General features: G+C 42.3%; 1 protein-coding gene across 1 annotated transcript in view; it reads left to right on the forward strand.

Moving 5' to 3' along the window:
• Window positions 1–23,114, forward strand: part of stxbp6 (syntaxin binding protein 6 (amisyn)) — a 70,255-nt gene that overhangs the window by 8,096 nt on the left and 39,045 nt on the right. The window contains exon 3 of the mRNA XM_071526789.1: window positions 2,250–2,470. Within this exon, the coding sequence (XP_071382890.1) occupies window positions 2,317–2,470 (154 nt within the window). The 5' untranslated portion in view covers window positions 2,250–2,316. The remainder of the gene's footprint in view (window positions 1–2,249; window positions 2,471–23,114) is intronic.

Here is a 23,114-nt window from a genome sequence, read left to right on the forward strand (position 1 = left end):
AGATACTACGGATTAGAGCTTCCAGAGAGAGAGACTCTGCTGGGATGCTCTGCTACAACTGGAGAGCAACAAGACCAGTGACCTTTCACTGATTCACCTCTATTGTCTCCAAGTTCTGTGTCAAAGCACTGACAGCTCTGATACACAATAGGGCTTAGTCTACCACATGGAGGGGAAAACTGTGGTGAAGATGTAAGTGCTGAATACATTCAGAGCTGAACTGAATATTCAAAAAGCTTGATAGAGTCAGGGGATATTGGTATGGGGATATAGGTCTGATACAGTACAGTTCTTCCTTGTTTTATCAGAGGACTCTTTGATATGAAATAGTACTAGTGAATCCACTCTAACTCAAAGCATAACTTTGCGTTTCTATACGGTGTCAGCTGAAAAGGCTGTGGACCAAAGACCTTTCCTGCTTTTGACAGAAGGTCGAGTGCAGAACAGCTGTGTGCTCAAGTTTGAGGGTGTATTAGTCTTAATGGGTCTATTTCCTACGCTTAGCGTTGGGACGTTGGACGTTTTCAGGATTCCAAGGGAAGGCATATTTATTAGCCATTCTAATTACTCTCCACAAAATCTTGGCTCGTGCTTTTGTTTACTCTTAAAGTCTTACATTGCATAAAGAGCCCCAGTCACATTGAGAGCTTGTGCAATAAGACAATTTACTGCATAAGTATGGAATCAAGAATGTCTCGTATATAAAGACATGCACAAAACTAGATTTGCAATGTATATCATGACTTGTAAATAAACAAGGGTGATCACAAATTTATTTTTCCCATACACAAATGCCACCCGACATGTGTAATGACAACCATCAACTGATTAAATATTAAACAATTTCACATAGGCCTATATTTCCAAGAATAATATATTTATACAATAAAAACAATTGCATTTGAAGTGCTTAATGTGCATGTGTGTGCAATTTGTGATATATATTTGTAAATCTTGTTTTGTGCATTTATTTATGAGACATTCCTGAATGCATACATAACCCAATGCAGTCAGATTATATCTTTTATATGTCTGTCTGTTGTCATGGTCGTTGTATGTTCTGCTGCTGTTCGAGTGTCCTTCCTGGGCCTGACGTAATCCTTTTCTATAACAATGACCACCGAGTAACAATGGCAGCCTTTGATTCACCGTGTTTGGGGGTGGAGAAGTTTGCTTGGGGACTTTATACTGCTCATGTAAGCCTTGTACTCCTGCTGGTTTTGTTTTCTGTGATGATTGGTGAACTGTGTCCACATACTGATTCTGCTCGCTTCTCCTCAGCTGCTGAACACTCCTTTGAAGCTGGCTGCGCTGTTAGAAAACAACTTAGTGTTTGTGGTCTGTTGTTTATTAGCAAGCCAATTTGATGAAGCCATTGTTTTGCAGTCTGGGTTGCTATGCCTCGCAGCAGAGTAATTCATCCACTGGTTGAGACTGACAGTTAGATTGGTGCATCAGCAGCGGTGTGGCCTGTCTGTGTGTGTGTGTCTCTCGAGTGAGTGTGTGTGTGTGTGTGTGGCTGAGAAAATGATTAAGCTCCACAGTCCTCTTGAGAGCATTTGGACCTAATTAACCCACTTTTTTTATGACCGCATCCTGCACTTAAGCACAGTTGGCCCAACTAAGCACTGTTTTCCCTGACACCATCAGCCATAGTGCTCGCTCTCTAGAGGCATGTTCCCAGTCACCAAGAGAGATAAATTAATGAGTAAAAGATGGCTGCAATAATAGAAACATGATTGTTGCTCTGAAGCAGTGAGACTTTCTCTCAACGGTTTCAGCTGAAGTCATTTCGACTTGGTGAGTGGCAGTGGCTTCCAATGAGAATATTGGCAAGGCACTTAGAGAGACAGAGCGTGGAGATTGGCTGCCACACAGAGAGGAGTGACCATCTTGCATTTTAAAACCTGTTACTCCCTCTGTCATTATGTTCTTTTATGGTGCCATTCGCTGTGAGCAGTGGACAGTGTATGAATTGAGATTGGTTTTGCGTGTGTGTGTGTGTGTGTGTGTGTGTGTGTTTTGGAGACCAGGGGGAATGATTGGGTGAAGGCTAAGGCTGTGAGCAGACAAGAAGACGGGTGGTGGAGCTATCTCTACCATCCGGGAACGTTTTCTCCCGCTCGCTCTTCCTCACTCTCTCGAAGTGTAACAGAGTCTGACCAGGTGTTGCGGTTCATCCTTCCTCCTCGACAATGTAATCTGATATTACTTTTTTCCCTTAACTCTCTTATCTCCCCCCGCTTCAGTGAAGAGTGGATCTCGTCCTCTCCGCCGTATCCCTCTGCCCGCTGCTCACTCCCGCCGGCCCTAGAGATGAGTGCCAAGTCAGCCATCAACAAGGAGGTCTTCACGCCCCACGATGAGAAGATGCTGGCGGCTGTGCAGGTGAAGCGGAGGACCAAGAAGAAGATCCCCTTCCTGGCCACCGGCGGTCAGGGAGACTACATGACCTTCATCTGCCTCTCAGGTCAGTTGAGAAAACCTGAAGCTCTTCTGTTCTCTTTTCTTTTCTTTTCTTTTCTTCTCTTCTCTTCTCTTCTCTTCTCTTCTCTTCTCTTCTCTTCTCTTCTCTTCTCTTCTCTTCTCTTCTCTTCTCTTCTCTTCTCTTCTCTTCTCTCCTCTCCATATATTGTATCATTGTTATCCTGATTTTCTTTTGGTGTGCTCACAAATTGAATGCCGCTGCTTTTTAGCTGGATGTGTCAAAATAAAGGTGTTTGTAGAATTCTCTTCTCTTCTCTTCTCTTCTCTTCTCTTCTCTTCTCTTCTCTTCTCTTCTCTTCTCTTCTCTTCTCTTCTCTTCTCTTCTCTTCTCTTCTCTTTCCTTCTCTCTCCTCTTCTCTTCTCTTCTCTTCTCTCTCCTCTCTCCTTCTCTTCTCTTCTCTTCTCTGCTCTTCTCTTCTCTTCTCTTCTCTTCCCTGCTCTCCTCTCCTCTCCTCTCCTCTCCTCTCCTCTCCTCTCCGATGTGATTTTATCCATCATTCACCAATCTATAGGGATGAGTTGTAATGGTTGTTGTATATGACACATAACGCTACTGCATGTGACAGCAGCATTACTCACAACACCCAGGGGGCAGGGGATGTATGTGTGTGTGTGTTTGTTTGTATGTTTGTGTTTAAATGGCTGTGTGTGTGTGTGTTTGTTTGTATGTTTGTGTTTAAATGGCTGTGTGTGTGTGCGGATGTTGGGGTTGGGGGTGTAGTGGAGACCCGAAGTCACATTTCACCACGTCTCCCTTAATTCACCCACTAATGCTCACACTGATGAGCATGTTTACGTTTCCTCTGCCAATAGAATGACACGCTAAATCAATTTACAGCCGGGCTTTGGGTCAATCCTTTTAAATAGATTAGATTTAGTCTGAAATTGAATAATTGTTTCACTAGAAATCGGGGTTTAAATTGTTTTCGTTTTGTTTTTCCCCACTTGGAATGTTAGCTGAAATATTGCTTGCTAATTGAATTAGCCATGCGTATTATTCATGAGGAGAATAGCTAGAGCCTATTAATATTAGAGCCAAAGGAACTGCTTATGGAGATCAATGACATTTTCTTAATCCTGGCACTGTAATGTGTATTTAACTCTACTTTGGCAGCAGCAGATCACGTCACTTCAAAATTCAAACTTACTTATTGGCGATTAAGAGGGAATTCATATCAGCGATGCATAAGTCAGTGAAGGCCAGCGCAGCTCTCCCTGTGCTGGTTTCAGATTCAAGGTTGCCTTCCAGTAGCTTAGCTTCTTAGCTCTGTGCTTCTGTGTTTACACTCTTAAGTACAAACACATTAGAGCTGCAGCGATTAATCGATTAGTTGTCAACTATTAAATTAATCGCCAACTATTTTGATAATCGATTAATCGGTTTGAGTAATTTTTGAAGAAAAATAAGTCAAAATTCTCTGATTCCAGCTTCTTAAATGTGAATATTTTCTGGTTTCTTTACTCCTCTATGACAGTAAACTGAATATCTTTGGGTTGTGGACAAAACAAGACATTTGAGGACGTCATCTTGGGCTTTGGGAAACACTGATCCACATTTTTCACCATTTTCTGACATTTTATAGACCAAACAACTAATCGATTAATCGAGAAAATAATCGACAGATTAATCGACAATGAAAATAATCGTTAGTTGCAGCCCTAAAACACATAAAAGCAAAGTGTATCAAATGCCCGTCTTAAAGTAACCACAGGATTTTCAAAAACCAACACATTTTTTTCAAAGGGCTTATGATTGAGTCTTTTCTCCTTTTGATGTGGAAATGAGTATCGGTTCATATTCACTTCTCATCACGGCGCCAGCAGCAGCCTTCACCTTTGCTCCCTGTCTTAGCTCTGCTGCTCTAACATCTATTAAAACTACTGGATGTCCCCATCTTAATCTGCGTGGCATAATTGAAATCCATAAATCATCTGATCGTTTATCTTCCTTGACATGTTTTAATCAAGACTATAGCAGAGTGAATAGCCTAGTATGAATAGGTTAGGGGTTAATTGTGACTAAAAAGCTGCTGGTTTGCAGTGTGACTATGAAAATTAGGGAATGGGCAGTTGCTTTCTCCTACTCTGAATTCATCCTCATTTATTGTTTTCACCCTTATTTGCATGTTTATGTCTTGCTATTTAAGTGAGTGCTGTGGCTATCTGTGGGGCTGCTTTACTGTTTTCACCATTACCTGGACCAGTGATACAGAACAATACACAGTAGCAAAGAGTTGGTTTTCTCATGTGGGTACATATCAGCACAAGCTAATGGCATCCTGAGGGCAGCAGGGCAGCAGGGTGCCTACAAACTGTAAATCTCTCCTCAGAGGAAACGTTAATCCCTGGAATCATGAAATTCAAATGGTCACATGGTTAATGCAGATATACAAGTGAAAACAAAAATGAATTATTTATGGGACAAATTATTAATCCAGGCTTGCCCTCTCCTCCCTTAGTATTTGCTGTTGATGTGGCCTTGAGCAACACATTTAACCTAAAACTGCTCCAGTGGGGCTGCTCAGTCACTTACACTGCAAGGCTGTGGTTGTACTGGGTAGCTCCAGGTGTGTGTGTGTGTGTGTGTGTGTGTGTATATGTGTGTGTGTGCAACCCTCCCCTGCATCTACTTCCCTAGGGATGTAGGACTCTGTCTGTGGCTCTCACATAAATCTGTGGTGATGGGCCCAGGGGTAGCCAATTTAAATTGCCTTAAAGTTGCCATCAGCTGAGGATTTATACCCCGGATCTGTGCATCATCTGGTTGGAGCAAGATAAGCTGGCTACAGTCAATGACTCGGGACCTGCTGCACTACGCAGCCTGTCAGGAAGGGGAGACCTGATCATGGACTGTGTGACTAAAGGCACTGTGTGTTGTTACCTTCTTACTTCATTTACTTTATAACCCAAGAAGAGTGTTGGCTCTTTTTGGTCCACGGAGTGTGCATGTGGGAGTCAAGGCTGTCTGTATTTCATGTAGGACTGAAAAAACTGACTGCGATTCATTTACTGTCATGGATGGCATCAGCTGATCTCTTCTCTGTGCTCAAAAGCCTTTTGCCGATTTGATGTGCTTTGATCATTTTAAATGGAGGAACATTTTCCATCCTGTTTATCCTGGTGAAATATCATATTGTATTCTGTATGTGTGAATGGATGTTGCATAATTACTAAAGCAAGTAGTGAAACGGCATGGTTTGTGGCCTCCACTACCACCATCACCATCACCACCACTAAAGCTCATCTTGCTATAGTTTGCCTATTAAAAGTTTGTGCATTCTTTTCCGTACTAACAGACCCCTGACTAAGCTGCTGTTTTGTATCGCGTGGGGGAGCACAGCAGTGAAGGCAAGTACTGTAGTTCAGTTAGTCATGTGGAGCCAGTCTCTTAAGCCAGCCAAGCATTGTTCTGAGTTGTGTGTGTGTGTGTGTGTGTGTGTGTTTACAGCCCAGCAATGTCTATGAAACCAGCTTGCACTCCCCAACACATTTAAATTGCATGGTTGGTGCACATGACTTAGAGTGTATGTGTGAGACTGCGTGAACACATGTGTGACTGTGTGTGTGTGACAGTGACAGTCCTGTGGCTGCATTGGCAGATACTTGAGGCCCCAGAGCCATGCAGTGGCAGAGTTATGTAATCTACAGTGGCCTATATAATGGCAGAAAGAAGCCTATAGTGTGGGGAGTGCTACTATAGAGACTGCCATTGGCACTTAACTCTCAAGCTGAGCAGGGTGCCAAGATGAAACACCAGACCATCATATCTGCTCTGATTCCAAGCTCATATGCTGGATGCTCATCTGAATGGATAAAAAAACAAAAAACATATAGACGATTATGACATGAATTACAATTGAGCATAAATAACCTTGTTTTTGTTTCATAGTAATAACCGTTCTGTTACTTCTTATCCTTCTGGAATAAGTCAGTGTTTTCACAGCCATGTGATATGGAGGTTATGCAATTGACCTTGTAACCGCAGCTCTCCGTTTAAAATCTTTTCAGTGGGTGAGTCTGAGTCCATGAATTGGCTGTTTTGTTGGAACACGCGGGTGTGTTTGTCCTAGCTAGAGAGCTACATCTATCAGTGGAACAAAAAGACCTGGACGGCTGCCTCTTCCAGATCAGTTTCTCCTTGTTTCAGTGTTGCTACAGGAAAACAAGACTGTTTCTACTCACTTAGCAAACTGTTGTTTGGTCTCAGGGCGAAAACTTGGAAATGAGTCAACCATCAGCAAAGTCGAATAATATTATTTTAAATGCCCTGTAGTGACAAACTATTTTCCATTAGAGGAAACTTTTTCTCACAAGGCCTAAATCAATAGTGTCTGAGTTTACTTAAAACAGGCCACTAGCTGTTTTAGATGTGTGATTAATAGTTTTTAATGGATTACAGATCATTTAGAATTACACGGGTCTTATTTGCTTTGTGGCTCCTTTGACTATTTCTACCAAATACGGTACAAAAGCAAACACTGTCTACACTCCTGCTCTGGCTTCACTTTATCTCTATAACCAGAGTTGTGCAGTTTTAACCAGTGGATGCTACAAGCCTGTATGCTGTGATGGGATTTCTAAGCTGCCTTTTGATCTTGTACACATACACATACACACACCCCCGCACGCATACACATACACACACAAACACACACACACACACACGTTTCACCTTCACAACAACAGCATCAGGGGTTTTTGTGACATAGGAGTGTGTTGGAGCGTAGCCAGAAGCTCAGGCTGGACCAAGTCAGTGTGCTTTCTCTTTGATCAGCAGGCTCCATACAGTGCCTCTATGGCTGGACCTCGGGGCTGAAACACCGGCCCGTCCACAAAATGTTTGGCAGAGGACAAGTGAGGCCAGTTGTACAACATAAAACACTGGGAAGGTTCAGTGGAGTAGCCTATTAGTCTACATGGGTTTGGTTTCATTTTCTCTGATCCAAGAGGAAAACATTGTTTGTTCCTTTCTCATGCTTTTCTCCTGTAAGCAATCCCTGTTCTCGGGAATTTTGACGTCTTATTCTGCCCTTGTCGTGTGTGTGTGTGTGTGTGTGTGTGTGTGTGTGTGTGTATGTGTATGTGTGTGTTAGGACCACAGGTTGGGGGCTTTAGAGAGTTTAGTACAGAAAGTGAGGAGCAGACCATCTGTCAATTTCTGAACCGTCCCTGGGAATACACCAGCCTGTAAAATGCCACTACCTTACTCCACTAGATTGATGCAAACCCAGCATCCATCCGCTCAGTAATGTGCAAACAAATACATGCTTTGTGTGTGTGTGTGTGGATACGTTTATGTTTTATGTTAATTTACATGTGGGGAGCATGTGGGCATCCTTGTTTGCGGGTGTATTCATGCACTGGGTGTTTTATGCAGACATGTTACTGTGTAGGTTGTTTTTACATGTTTAATGAATTTTTTGCGTAGGTTGTGTATTATGTGATGTGCTATGAACTTCATACTTGTGGCTTCGTAGGTGTGTGTGTGTGTGTGTGTGTGTGTGTGTGTGTGTGTGTATCTGTGTTTGCCTATCTGGTGTGAGCCAATCTATGTATGTTTCTTCTCTCATTCCACCTGATCAGTCCCTCGTCACCAGTTGGAAATTGAACATCGTAGATATGATTTGCTGAATCGCATGATGCCCAGAGATTCTTTGACTTGCTTAACTTTAATTTGAGCCAATCAGCCAGTGACTTATGACATTTGTATATATAACAGTCACTCCCACTTGCATTGCGCCCACACACTTTGTTGTTAGTTGAGGGACAGATCTCTCTCTATCTGTTGAATAAACACATTCAATAACAGCCCAGTATCAATGTTTTCTCCAAAGCTGTGTGGAATATCAATTCCACGGTAATCACAGCATACTATGTATTGCATTCTCCACTCCACTCCATTCATCATCGGCAGCCTCATAGGCTATTGATCAGCTGGTGAGATGGATGGGCGAGCAGCTTGTGGAGCACACTGGTATATTAAGCTGCTTAGCCCTATATCAGAAACTCAAATCAGTTCTGACCTTGGTTCCTAAGCCCAAAAACACATTGGTCGGTCTTTCTGTATTGATATGCATGCATTTGTGTGTGTGTGTGTGTGTGTGTGTGTTTGTGTGTGTGTGTGTGTTTGCCGAGGTCAATCCAACCTTAAAAAATCCAGATGGAAACCCAAAGGAGAGACCATAGATACATATTTATAAGAGGCGTTAAAACTGTCTGCACCGTAAGACAGATGATGTTTTTTTTTAAGTGGGGATGTAGGTGTAAAGCTCAAGGTTAGAACACACCTAAATGTTTCTCTCTATTAAAATCCACTTCTGAGAATTTGAGAGCTAGTTGAATTGAGTAGTACGACTTAATCAACAATAGAGTCTGCCAAAGCATATCACAGAGCAAACTCTTGAAGACCATTTGGGGGCATGCAGGCTATGCAGTTGAACCAGCTTGCTCCCAATCACTGAGAAGTGGATTCGAGGACTAGATAATGGGGGTGGTAGCGATGATGATTGTGCTACTGAACACGGTGAATATGATTTATAACCTGTACAGTAACATGCACTTCATTTGCATGTTGTTTTATATCATTTTTACTGCCACAGCATTCCCCCATGGGAGATGATGAAGTTCAGCTCAGCGTTGTACCATATAATTTGGCCATTTTCACGTTTGACTTCACTCTCTAGCTCTAGCTAACTGTTGCTCCTAGATATAACTTTTTCAAACATCTTGGGTAGCCTGGACAAATGCTTGTTAACAAGGTTTAGCCAGGCGTGGGAGTGTGGGTGGCCTGTGTTGTGTTGTGAGGAATGTTGCCTTCTGTGGGTTTCTCACAGGGCCAGTGTAGCAGCAGACAGAGGAGATTGATGCTGGCCTCACAGTATTTACTGAGTGGAGAGACATACAGCCCACTCACATTGGCCAGACACATCAGCATGACACTAGCACCATATTGCCTCTAAAGGTGTCTGTGTGTGCGTGCAAACCATACCAATAACTCTGATTCTTTGTATCGGCATGCTCTGGCAGTTTCTCTCCAGCCTAATTAGGTCCTTGCAGCGGCTCTGCTCCTTTTTTTGTGCCTGTCTACCCTCCGAACATGAACCATCTTCATCCCCTCACCCCTCACCCCTCTCCCTTCGTCTTATCTCGTCAACCTCCCTCTCATCCCCTCACCTCAAATCTCCTCTTAGCCAGGATGAGGGTCCTTTAAGTCTTGGGAAAGGCTTCAGCACCTAGGTGACCTGAGCTGAGCCTAGGAGAGGAAAGTCAAGAGAGAAGATTAGAGGTGAGGGAAGTGAAGGACGGATACCGGAGTGAAAAGATGAAACCGATGGAACGGCAATCCTTTGGAAGCTTAGGGAGGACGGCAGAAAAAGCTCTCAGCTATAAACACGCACACCACTATGAACACCCACACATACACACACACACACACACACACACACACACACACACACACACACACACACACACTCACTTGTTATTCTATGTTTACATATACAAGTGCTTAAAAGCTTGTAATGCCCATAAAGACATGCAGACAGGCAATTGCACAAACATCAGGCATGCATGGTCTCTGATATCTCTCTCTCTCTCTCTCTTGCACTCACTCATGCCCACGCGCACACACACACAGAGACATATACACACACATGCACACCAACAGCAGGCGGAGATGGATAGATGAAAGGCTCAGGTGCTCTGCAGGTGGACTGAAGTATGTGTGCTGTTGTGCATACAAAAGGCCCCCTCTGTACAGACAGCCAACTCGTTTCATCCATTCTACAGGGAGTGAGTGTGTGTATCTCTGTGTGTGTGTGTGTGTGTGTGTGTGTGTGTGTCTGTTGAGACATCAGAACATGCCTCAATGCTTCTGACAGCTCCCTTCACAATGCTCTCCTACACCGAGGCCAAACGGTCAATCAGCCTCAGGCCCTCCTCTTTCCTTTACTGTCCAACTCAGTCCGCTTGTCTTGTATCCAAAAAGCACTTTGGTTCATAGAATTCCCTCACAATCTCTTGCCTCATGACCTCCTCACAAATCAACTGTAGTCTGTGCAGTTCTAGTATCCTGCTCAGCTCACTCTTTTTTTTTGTTTTTGTTTTCCTGTGCTATTTGTTTTCCAGAAACAGTAGGGTGCCTTCTTTCCAACAGGAATCTGATGATTGGTTTGGAGGAGGTGATGTGCGGTTGTTGGTTTGGACGGCTCTCCTTGGCTCTCCCCCCCTACTTTTCACTCCTTGGCTGCTGTTGCTGCAGCTCAGTTCCAGACTTGGGACTCAACTGAGCACAGCAGGGTTCCTGCTTACACTGGAGACGAGGAAGGGAGGAGTGGAGTAGATGTAAATGAAAGAGAAGAAACAAGGGACTGGGATATTGTTTCATCGCGCCTCCTGCGCTGAGACAGGGAGATATTTTAGATCACATCAGGGAGTTGTTTGTGGTTATCTGTGGGTTGGAGCTAATGGTTTTATTTTGCGCAGCGTTGGTGTGGCATAGTGATATTGGCTTTTGTTTGTTTTTGTACTAAATTTCAAGCGTTGGGAAGTCTCAACAAAAATATTCTTAATGTCTGTGTGTACCACAAACATGACTTGGACAAGTTTTTTTTCTATCACACAGTTTTTAAGAATTTCTAACTTCTATGGAAAGGGCCCAGGAGGGGAGTGTACAGCACACAGTTTTATCCATGAGGCAGGTAAACAAAGACTCTCATATCCTGTCCCTTCTCACTGTGGAGAGAATTTGGTCCGACTTTGAAGTGGATGCATAAAGACTTGATTCCCACCTGGTGATCCACTCGCAGTCACAGTTGGCCATTACGACAACACAGCTAGGTGTGGCCTCTCTTTAGCCTGAAGATTCATGGCTGCTCTACGCTGTTTTGACAGAAGTGTTTAAAAAGAAAGGGATTTGTTTCTTGCCTCCCTGCTGGGTTGTACGGTACATAGATCTTCTCACTGTTTTGAAGTTTGATAATGTGGTGCACATATGTGGAAGTGTTGATGGCACGAGACGGCAGGGAAGGAGCCAGGGAGATGAGGCGATGAGGACCCCAAAGGATTATTGAGGAGGTAATTATCGTAGAAAAGGACCCCACCACACATGTTTTTGATACTGTGTACTCTGACCATATGTATTGGCTCACCAGTAGAATAAAGACCGTGAATTCCCCCCGTACCTGGAAAAAGTCATCTTCATGGTGTTTTCAGCTTTTGTTTAGTGAGAACAAAGCCCGCACTCCAGGAGGAAAGAGGAGAGAGCCATAATAAAAGACTCCAAAGCCCCAGCCTTGTAAAAGGCAGCCATCCATATAATTAGCTGATGCTGTTTTCTTGTCGAACTGAGAGCCTTCATGACTAAACACTTAATAACCAACTTTATTTACTCATTCCAATCGACTTTCCAACACATTTCATTTAGCTGTGTTAAAACTGTCTCCGAAGGTATTGGAAGTAGGAATGGTTTCTATGAAGAAAAATGTTTTTTATGACCTGTGTCTAGGCCAAACAATAAAGTCTATCAGCAGAGTTCATTTGTATTTCACAATATATTGACATTTTGTGATTATTACAAACTGTACTGCCAATGAACAATAACGCCAGACACTCTGTGAAGCTACATTTCTCAATATGTGACAGCAATTTGGAGATAATCATTCTTTTGGTCATGGACTCAAGGTCAATTCTAAGGCCTGTTGAATGTGGCTGTCCATTTCTCATCTCCAAATGAATTACACTAACTTTTAACACTGTACAGGAAAGGTTTTGTGGTAAGGGAGCACAGGATACAGATGGCTGTTGTACTTATCACATACGAATGATGTCAGAGCTTTTAGTTTTTGACTATTGTAGATATAGAGATAATAAACGTAGCCTGTCTACCTGCTCCTAACACAACAAACTTATGAATACACAAAACAGTATTCTCATTATGCGTTGTCTTTTTTCTCAAAGTTTGCAAATTTCACAGCTATATAAATGAAATCAGCCAAATGAGATCATGTGTGGATTTGTGTAATAGTTTTGAATAAAGAAAATAAACTTTGGTACAAATTATTTGTTTATTTTATAAACAACAGGTGGGCATAGATTAATGCTAAGCCAGCATAGTCATTTATGTATTTTGTCTACTGATGGTATAGACTGTATCTAATTATGTGAAAATTATCCAACATTCTCAATTGATATTCTTAGAAAACAAAACCTCTCTGGCTTCCTCAATCTTGATCTCTCAGAGTTCAGCTCTATTGCCTTTCAATTTTCAGTTGAAATCTACGTCTACACACTTGTGTCTGTGTTTCACTGTCTGTTGTGTTCTCTCTGTCTCTCCTTGTTCCGCTATCCCTCCATGTCTCACTTTTCAATGAATATTCTTAGAAAACAAAACGTCCCTTTAAACTTTCTCAATCTTTCAGTGTCGCACTACATTGCCTCTCAGCTTTCAGTATTCATATACACACTCATCACTCTCATCACCATATTCTCTTCCTACATCAAGTCCAACTTTTGTGAAGTGCCCTTTGAAACTGATCTCCAGTGCCAACTGCCTGCCAGAGTGTCTCACCGTTAATATCCATATAGTCAATATTAATGAGTAGCTGCTCCGTAAAAACACAATCTGTAACTTCATCAACTAGAATGATGTAATACTTTGTTTCTTAGACCTTTTTGAATTTTATTTTTTTTTAATTAGTTGTCTAAACAAAACCCTTATGCTTCTTTGGCTTCTCTTACTTCTGTGGTGAGAATTTTTCATCTCTTTTCATCTCAATATCCTTCTCAAGGTCAAGCAGAGGAGCTAATTTCTTGTTGGCTATCTCCACTTGCCTGAGCCAACAGGCTGACAGTAAAGCATTATGTGTTGCTTGGTGCCTTGTCTGTTTTGCTGAGTAATACTGGGCTGCTAGGGATAACTGTCTCCTCTCTCGCACTTTGATGAATGTTTGCCTGTGCACAGTTAATGTAGCATGCACTATTCCACCTTGATTGCACTAGTCGGATCAAGTTGATAGAGGCTAATTGATTGAATGCACAATGCAACAAGGAATTGTGGATCCGACATTAGACAAAACATTCCCTTTCCTTCAGTATAAATAAACTACTACAGCCCTGTCTCTAATGAAAATGAAATAGCCATAACTTTTAGCCAGTTGTGTGAAAATAGATTTGCCTTTCCCTTCTGTTTTGAAAAGAGAGGAGCATACACCTGAACAAGTGTATGGTGAATGTATTGTCTTTGCTTTCATTTCCTCACTCACTTTCCTCTCACATTCTGCTGTTCTGTATCTCTTCTGCTCTCTGTATCTCTGCCTCATTGCATGTTTGGCTCTGTTTTGCTTGCTGCCTCTCTGTGTTTCTCTGTCTTTTCTGACTCTGTCTCCCCTTGTCTGTCTGTCTCCCCTTGTCTCTCTGTCTTCCCATGATTCATTGTCTGTCTTTGTTCCTCTGTCACTCCACGTCTCACTGTCTTTCTATGTCTATCTGTCTGCCCTCATTGCTCCGCCTCTCCATGTTGTGTAGTCTCTCCAAATTTTCCAGCTCTGGTCTCTTGTTTGTTCAAATCTGTCTGGCACAGTATGTGCTGCCTGTCTGGGCTCTTCTAAAAAAGAAACAAACACAAAAAACAAAGGGAAAATTGATGGGCCTGCATTTCATAAAGTCACAAGTTGAATCAAATTTTTACCCATTACATTTTTTACCCATGATGTTAAACAGTGCATTTAATGAGCGAAATATCAAAACATTTTCCAAAATATCAAAAGTTGACGGAACCTTTAATTTAGGCAACATGTGTTTTTAAAGCAGCTGATCTAAAGATTTTTTTCTGAAAGAAAGAAGAAAGTCCTCTGACTTGCAATAGCCTCTCTCTTCCTTTTCAATGGCACCTTTCCTTTTACTGCATCAACAAAGAATGTGTTAAGCCATGCCTTACTGATTCTCTGATATAAAAAAAATACTCATTTGCATGACCAGGCCTGCCACAACAATTTAGGGGTTACAGTGCTGCAGACCACGGGGGAAGGGGCTTTTGCATCAACTGATCCTTTTTTTAATTCAACGTACAAAGGAACTGTTGACATCTCTTTTGCATACTTACAAAATGTGCAATACAAAAAAACTGCAGGAGCAGATTCTTCTGTCTGTTGTTAATTTGATATGATCAGCTACTCAACTACTTTGACTTTAGCTGGTTGTCTCCTGGAATAAATAAGCCTTACGTCACACTTATTCACTGCTACGTAGCTAATGTTAGATATCTGTGACACACCCACAGGGACATTAGCTAACTGTAATGCCAAGTTTAATGCCAAGTTTAATTTACAAACACATTCATCAATGTTGTTGGGAAGTCGGCTTTAACATTATGTTAAACACTGTGGCATGCCATCGATTAATTGCTTTATGTATCAAGTCTTATTATGTTTTATTTCAGATGATAACTTTGCAGTGAATTCAAAATGTGTTTACCTTGGCACCACAGAACAACCTGCTGTCTGTTGGAGGAAAACCAGCCAGCGATAGAGAGAGGAGGGCTGAATGTGGGGAGGGAGGGGAGAGGGGCATATCGAAGTCAAGAGCGCCAATTTGCTGGGAAGTTGACACTACACGATTGTCAGTCGTCCTGGCTTCATGCCTCTGCTACAATTTATCATCAGTTTGGCTGATAAAAGGTTTGGTATGTCTGCAAAAAGTAGCTGGCTGCTAGTACATGGTTAAATAGCTGGCAGCAGGCACAATTTTAGAAGTCTGGGTTCTGGGTAGTACTCTTTTGTAACTGCAGACAGTCAGTTAAATATAGTTTTTGTAGAGAATGAAATAAGAATCAGGGTTTATCTTGATTCATACTCCATTGTGACGTGTATGACTACATACCCATTTCTAGATTTATATGCATAAGAGTGTTACTTCAGTGATAATTTTTGTGTCTTTGAACTGTTGACTGAAATAGCCACTAGATTTGTTTTTGCAACATCATGGAATGGAAGGCCCATTTGGCAGCAGCCAAGGCTTGAAATCTACCATGATTCCACGAGTAGAGATGATTCATTTTAATGGATGGAAATGACAAATTTATTGAGTTTGGCTGCATCCCCCGCTGTGTTAATTCACAGGCGCAGCCTGTAAATCTGTTCAGTCAGAGTCCCTCTGTGGCTCTGTGTGTCATGGAACACCTTGTCTGATTATTAGAGACTGTCTGAGATACGAGGAAGTATCGACCAGAAGGGAAGGAGGACCGTCCAGTAAATACCGGCTCAGCCACAGGGATTGGGATAAGAGGAGAAGGGGAGGGAGAGGTGGATGGAGAGAATGAGGCAGAGATGCGGGGGAGGAAAGGGAGGGAAAGATCTCAGGGGGCCTAACCTCTGATCGTTCTTACTGGAAAGTAGGAGGGCTAGAGATGGAAACTGAAAATTGGAAGGCTATTACTGTTATTACTCTACCAGAGTATTACAAGTGTAACAGAATACTGTCTAAAGACACAATATTAAATACTGTTTTGCAGCATTTTTTGTAAAACTCAGTAGAAGATTAAGCCAGTACTGGACATGGTCTAATATGATGCAGTCTGATTAGTTGATTTGTTAGCTGACATATTTAACACTTCACTTTCAGCAGAAATGTCTAATTGTGTCAGTTTAATGCCCTGCCTCTACATTTAGGCCTAGCTCTTCTGTAAACTTGTCTTGTGATTCAGCTGCATGACCTTTTAACTTTCAGAAGAACACTTTGTAGTTCCAATATGGAGTAAAAGCCCCATCTTTTATGTGCACCGTAATGAAAATGTTTTCTTACCATAATGCATGTCTCTTCAGACCCCAGACCTAGGTCCAAAGTCATGTTCTTCTTGAGATTAACACACAAGCATGACACACAGTAGCAGTGTGTGTCATGCCTTGATTTACAATTCCTTTGATGGCTAGAAAGGTGTCTAATACCCCAAGTGCTGCATAAATAAAATATCTGCCTGGGCCAAAGGAGCTGATCAATTCAAGTATGTCCTCCTGTATATCCTCTGTCTCTCCTTTCTCCATGTCTGTCACTCACACACACACACTCTCATGTTTCCCAGTTCTCTATCTCTCCATCTTTCTTCTTCCCTATCTCCAACTTTCAGTACATGGAAGTTGGCAGAGAGAGAGGATGTGAGGGAGAAGAAAGAGGAAGACATATGCAAAAGTGGGACATGGCATCAGAAATGACTCACTACAGTATTTTCTCTTACTCCGCTCTCTCAATCCTTGTTGCTCTCTATCTTTTCCTGGATTCCTCTCCTCTTTACTCGCCCAGCATCGAGGTGTGTCTGTGTCTCACGTCAGCTGAATACAAACCTGTATTATGGGGCTGGTAAAACCCAAAGCATATCTGAGCCAGCACCACAGACGAACACTCACAAGAAGGCCCTGTCAAACACTACAAAGCTGTCCGACTGATATCTCCTTACAAGGACCTTGAGGGTTCATCTGGCTGGCTTGGAGAACCTTAGAAAGCAACACACTTTTCTGTTCTGCTTCAGGGACCACCCCCCTCCCTCTTGCTGTCTCATTATCTCCTGTTTGATGTCTTACTAGCTACAGTAGTGCGATGGGGGGGGGGTATGTGTTGCATAATAAGATCTTAACAGTGTCAGTATCCTCCCTCCAGAGATATTGGCTGAGTTGAGGATTTCAGGAAGATAAGTGAACATGGCTTATCCATGGCACATTAGGATTCAAATACTGCCAAATGCAAATTCGTTCATTTTGAATCACTCAATGTGATTTATAATTACTTTATCCCGGCTTAAAGTGGATCTTTTTGCCACGTTCTCTTCTGCCTTTGGCTTTGCGGGCAGAATCAACAGAGGCTTGTACAAGAGTTCATATTTGCTCCCCATGATCCCCTTCCTCATTCTTTGAATGCTTTTAAAATGGAGAAACAAAATGGCATTATCATCCCTTTCAAACTTCAACTTTCCACTGCAGGGTCGTAGTTGTGTTGCTCAGGAGAGGGAATTGGCTTGTTAACTGCCTGTAACTGATAGAGGCAAAGACTGAGAATTATCGATCAGGCTCTTTTGCAAAACAGCCCCTGCAACTGTCGTGGCAAATATTTATTTAGCTCTCTCCCACCAGCTCTGAGGTCAGTGAACAATGCAGACAACAAATGCAGAATTCTGCTTGGCAAAGGCAAACATTTTACATTCAGGACCCCCCCCCCCCACCTCTGGCCATAAATAAAGAGACTAAGTGGAAGTGCTGATCCATCCATTCCTTACGGTGCAATTCATGACCTGTGTCTGCCAGGGCCAAGGTGTAGCTATGCATCTAATTTGCTTTTCTTACATGCCATGAATCACATCACAAACTGATACCTAGGCAGTTTCTAGGGATCCTATAAGGTGGCATGTCTCATTTCTCATGGCTTCCAGCATGCATCCAGATCATCTGTTTTATCCATCCCTGCTTATATCGGGCAGTTAATAGATTTGTAAACCCACAAACTGGGCATTTACCTACAGATATGTTGTATGAATACACACATGGACACATAGACTTCTATATACATGCTGCTGCACCTAACCTTGGATGCAGCTCAAACTTGCAGCCTTTTATTGGTCTTACCTGTCATAGCTGCCTCTATTCTTCCATCTCAGTGCATGACGGACATACTAAGCATTCACAAAGGCATATTTCTAAAAGAGGGTGGGTTTAACTGAATGCAGCATGCTTATTGGATTAATTTGTTATCGGTTGTGAGTGCGGGAAACCATGAATAATCACAGAGTCACATGGGTGGAGGTTCCTGCCAGCAGCACATACAGAGCACAGCCCAAGGCCCTCTGTAAAAGTAGCATGCTATACATACTGGAGACAGATGGTGAGGTGTCTTATGGAATTTCCATAATGATTTCTCAGTGAACTCATTGATAAAATAAAATTACGCTTGGTCTTTGCTAGACTTGATTTACACAGCTGGCTGACTATTTTGTGAGGCTCCATTCATTATCTCCTCAGTCCTGCCTCTAGCCTGGTGGTGTATCACAACCAATTTCAGTTTTCACCTCTCACCCTTACCAGAAATGTCCACTACCTCTGTTCTGTCCATTGGTATGCTGTCTGAGAGGAAGACAGAGAGAACAGGGCAGATTTAAGATGAGTGGAGTAAGAAAAGCTTCTCTGGGAGTGTTCTAATAAGGCGTAGCAGGATAGATACCATCAGATGTAATGAATTCAGAGCCGTATCTGATTCCACAGTGATATGCTAGCTGAGCCTGATGATTCTTATATCATTTCAAAGCCGCTAGTATTGATTTTGAAGTGAGGCACATGGATTTGCTGAGCCAGTGCATCTGGAGTTAACTCTATCAGTCTCTTTAAAGAGAGAGTGGATTTATCTACAGTCCCAAATGGAGTTCAGCCTTCCAAGCACATTTGAACCAGCTGCTGTCTATGATTGTTGAATTTGGATGCAATACCTTCAACAACAAGACTAAGAGTATCATGTCCATGAGTTTGGACTTGACACAACACAGTAGTCTGTGCCTTATATTCATCTTATTTGCATTGCATTTCTCAGTATTTCTCAGTATTCTGAGAAATACTGAGAAGAGGTGGGAAGAGTAATAGTTTTAATCAACACATCCATAACAACTCTGTTCCTTTACTTCTGCACCTGCTTCAGTAGGGAGGTTAACACAATGAAGGATTTGTGCTCCCTGAGCAACATGCACTCAAGGCTTAATCTACAGGAGCCAACTTTTAGTGCTAAACTGTGCAGAGTGATTATGTTAGGGGTTGGGCCAGGGTCCAACATAGTCTGTCAGATCCCTGACTTAGACGCTCTTTTTGTGATCTTTTCCCCCTCAGAGAGAACGAGTGAGCGAGTGGGAGAGACTGAGTGAGTGAGAATTGAAAGTGAGAGTGGGTGACAGTGTAGGATTATAGAAGAATTGACCCAGTGCAGTGTTCAGGCAGTCCCAGAGGACATGTGGACAGCTGTGCAGGACAGGGCTTGTCCACTGAGCTGCTGGTTTCAAGTCTGGCAGAATCCCTTTCTCTTAATTCACCCCGGGGTGCAGGCTGGACAAGTGCAGGCTGTGAACCACCCCAAGATGGTCCTTCATTGCTGTTCTGTTTGGGTGGTGGGAGTGTGTTTGTTTGTGTGTGTGTGTGTGTTTGTTTGTGAATGCAGGCTTGTGTGTTTGGTTGGCTCAGGCCCTGAGCTGTAGATCAGCTTTGATGCAAACAGACAGCTCTGGATCTACTGGGCTTGAGTAATTGGACCTTGTGGGGAATATCAGACCCCCTTCTGGAAAACACGCACACTCATGACCACACACACACACACACACACACACACACACACACGCACACACACACACACACACACACACACACACACACACACACACACACACACAAACTGCTTTGCATAATATCACTCATTGTAATGGCTATTAGATAAAAGTCTGCTTGTTGTGAGATTAGAATTAATGGCTTTCTTGGCTAAAGTTTCCCCTCCTTTGCTCAGATTTGTGAGGTATCCGGTAAGAAACCATGAGCAGCAAGGGGTAAAGTCAGATTCAAATCAGGTCTGGTAATCAGAGAGAGAGAAAGAGAGAGAGAAATAGAGAGATTGCTGGGATAAGCCTCAGCCAGACTCAGGAGTGCTTTATTGTCGCAGGTGGATGAAGCCACATCTGGCCAAAAGTTTCCACTAGAATCTATCATCCCAGTGAAACATTTTACACAAACATGTTAGCTGGTCTGCAGTCTCCGGACTGACTCCAGTTTCAAAATAGTTGGTCTGCAACACAACCAGTCCCAGAGAGTCCCAATGCTACTTGATCCTATTGTTTTTTTGTGACAGGATTCTTGTTAGAGCCAACACACTGTTGCTTATTACACCATTTATTATATTTGTCATATTATATTAGGTATTTTTAAATGAAAGCGTAGGTGAAGGATGGAAATACTTCAGTGTGTAGTCAGAGACCATCTGGGTGTTATCATGCTGTGTATACATGACAGTGGCACCTGACTCCCTCACTGAGCTTCACTATGCAGAGAATGTGGTTAGTAGCTTACCATAAATCAGTGACAGTTGATTCACTTCATTCCTCACTGCTCCCACTGGTCCAGATCAGGTTCCCTGACCCATCTGTTTACCCACAGGTCTCAGGTCAGAGATTTATTTCTACAATTACAGTGTCTGCTCCTCATTATTTCTTGTCACCAAAAAGTTTCACTTTCTGTAATCAAGTTCAGAGTTTGGAGGTAATTTAAAAAAGGCGATGCATATTTTCAACCACTCTCCTCCTCATAAAGTAATTGGCAGGCGTTGCCATGCCTCTATCACAAGATCAGATACGCTGTTCTCTTTTTGAACAAGACATTCTCTCATCAAGTCGTTTCATGATGGTCAGGAAATGATCCTGCAGGCTAAAACAAATGGTCATGGAAAGAACATGAAATGTAATTCACTCCTTTATGATAACAAACTTATCAGAATTCTGAAATGAATTGGAGAAGATATTCAAACAAGGTTATTCCATTATAGCCACAGAAAAGCTGACAATAAGGGTATTCTTCATCAAAAGTAAGGCTAATCAACAAAATGGTGCTACTGCACATAGATTTTATGTGACAAATACCTTCATCATGCAAATAATCTTTCCCATTTTTCTGTTCTTAAATGAACTCAGAAGATGTATGAATTCAGGGAACTGTGATATCAACACGTTTTCCAGAGCAGATCTTGAGGGTGATCTGGAGTTCACCCTAAGCCTCGCCCCAGGCCCAGCTGGTGTCTTCCTGAGGCTTCTCTCTGACCTCAATTGCCCTGCTCTGTGACCCTTGACTCGTGTGATGAAAGTTAAGATGGAGTTCACTTTCCATTAGTCTCTCCTCCCATATAACCCATAACTCCCCTCTATATAGAGCAACTGTGGGTTCAGGTTATATAACTCTTCTTGCCCCTATCTTTCATCTGCTCATCTTTCTCTGTCCTTCCCTGTGATCTTTTTACTCTTCCTTCATCTCTCCCTCCATCTCTTCCCTCCTTCCCATCCTCGCTCACTTCCTTCATTGTCTTTAACCATCTCCTCTTTATATTCTCCATCTCCTGGTCTGCATCCCCCACCTACTCTCTTCTTCAGACTTGTCCACTTCCTCAGTGTGAGTCTGATCTATAGTGATGAATAGCTGGAGTCTTTGAGGGTTGAAAGCTGAGGAAGATAAATGCTGCCTCCCTTATGGCAAGAGCAACCGTGAACTTGTCTGTGTGAGCGTGCCCATGTGCATGTTCGTGCTGTCCTTGTCACCTTCATTTTCTTATAGAAACGTCGTTGTAACTTTACATTTTAAATATAGGGCAGTGTAGTTTTGAATACTGCTTGTGAGAAATTTTCATAATTATCAAGGACATACTACTGTTTTTCACCCCAGTATGCTATAAAATAAGTATTTTCTTTTTTGTTTTGTAAGCGTAGTTTCCTGTTTAGATCTTCATTGTGCTAAGAACTTATGGGCTAGTGCTTTAGTAATGGTTTGATCTGAGGTGTTAGTTCATGTGTCTCTGTCACTCACAGCTTTATGTAGAAACCGTAGTAGTGTTAAGCCCTTAAGACTTTTAAGTGCTCGCCTTGACAGGAAGCCAAAGCTCACATCAGCAAACGGCACTTTCTCTTTGCCTCTACTGCCAATTGCATGTCAATAAAAGTCTGTGGGGTCAGGGCATTGCCCAGTAGAATATGAACTAGCAGTATGTTTGAAGAGTAGGTCATCTGACCTTGGGTCACCATTTGAATAATGTTCTCCGGCGTGAAATCAATTGTAATTTGCATAAGTAGTCTGTAACCCACAAGTCTGCGTTTGCAAGGGAAAATTTAACATGGTGAACTGAAGTAAGCAATTATTTTTCATTGTGTTAGTGCAGACATTCGCTTGTGTTAGTGCAGACATTCGTTAGACAGATATTCGCTCTGCATATGATTTACTTTTGTCATATCAGTGAAAAGATGAACAATATGCAAATAAAGCGCTTAGCCTAATCTAGTACAATTTTCTGGTTTTGGTACATTTACTGTTCAAACATTAATGACACAGAAATAGACTGTGGTGATGTAGATTCTTTTTACTTTTAATATATCAGCTTCAAACTACTTAGAACTGAGATTAGCCAGCACAAACACATATACATCGTACATACACAGCAAATTGCATTTGACTTATTTCTTTAACATACAAATCAGGGCTCTTCTCATAAGTGGACTGTTAAGCACTTTTCCTGTATTCATATCCAATGATCACAGATCGTCTTCATTAGCCTTCTCTACAGTCTCCATAGCCATCAGACAGGCAGATCAATGGGGGACGTGGGAGGCCTTCTATCTAGCCAAACAACACAAACAGTCCAGTTCTGCTCTGTTCTGCTGTCATTACAAATCAGAACCTCTCACTGACCAATTATGCTGGCCTGTGTTTTTGTATGTTCTGCACCTAGGGACCTGATCAGGCTTGTAAATGAATGGGTCCGTGTAGTGAAGCAGTGGAAAGTGGGAGGTAATGGCCTCTGCTTTGTTCACCTCGCCTGGCCTCTGTGTTCTCTGATTGATTAGCCTCAGAGTAATCTCTAACAAAAAA

Source organism: Centroberyx affinis, unplaced genomic scaffold (assembly GCF_046629955.1).
Source record: "Centroberyx affinis isolate AG114_WGS23_722 - 3 ecotype Tasmania unplaced genomic scaffold, CSIRO-AGI_Caff_v1 ptg001464l_1, whole genome shotgun sequence".
In the NCBI taxonomy this organism is placed as follows: domain Eukaryota; kingdom Metazoa; phylum Chordata; class Actinopteri; order Beryciformes; family Berycidae; genus Centroberyx; species Centroberyx affinis.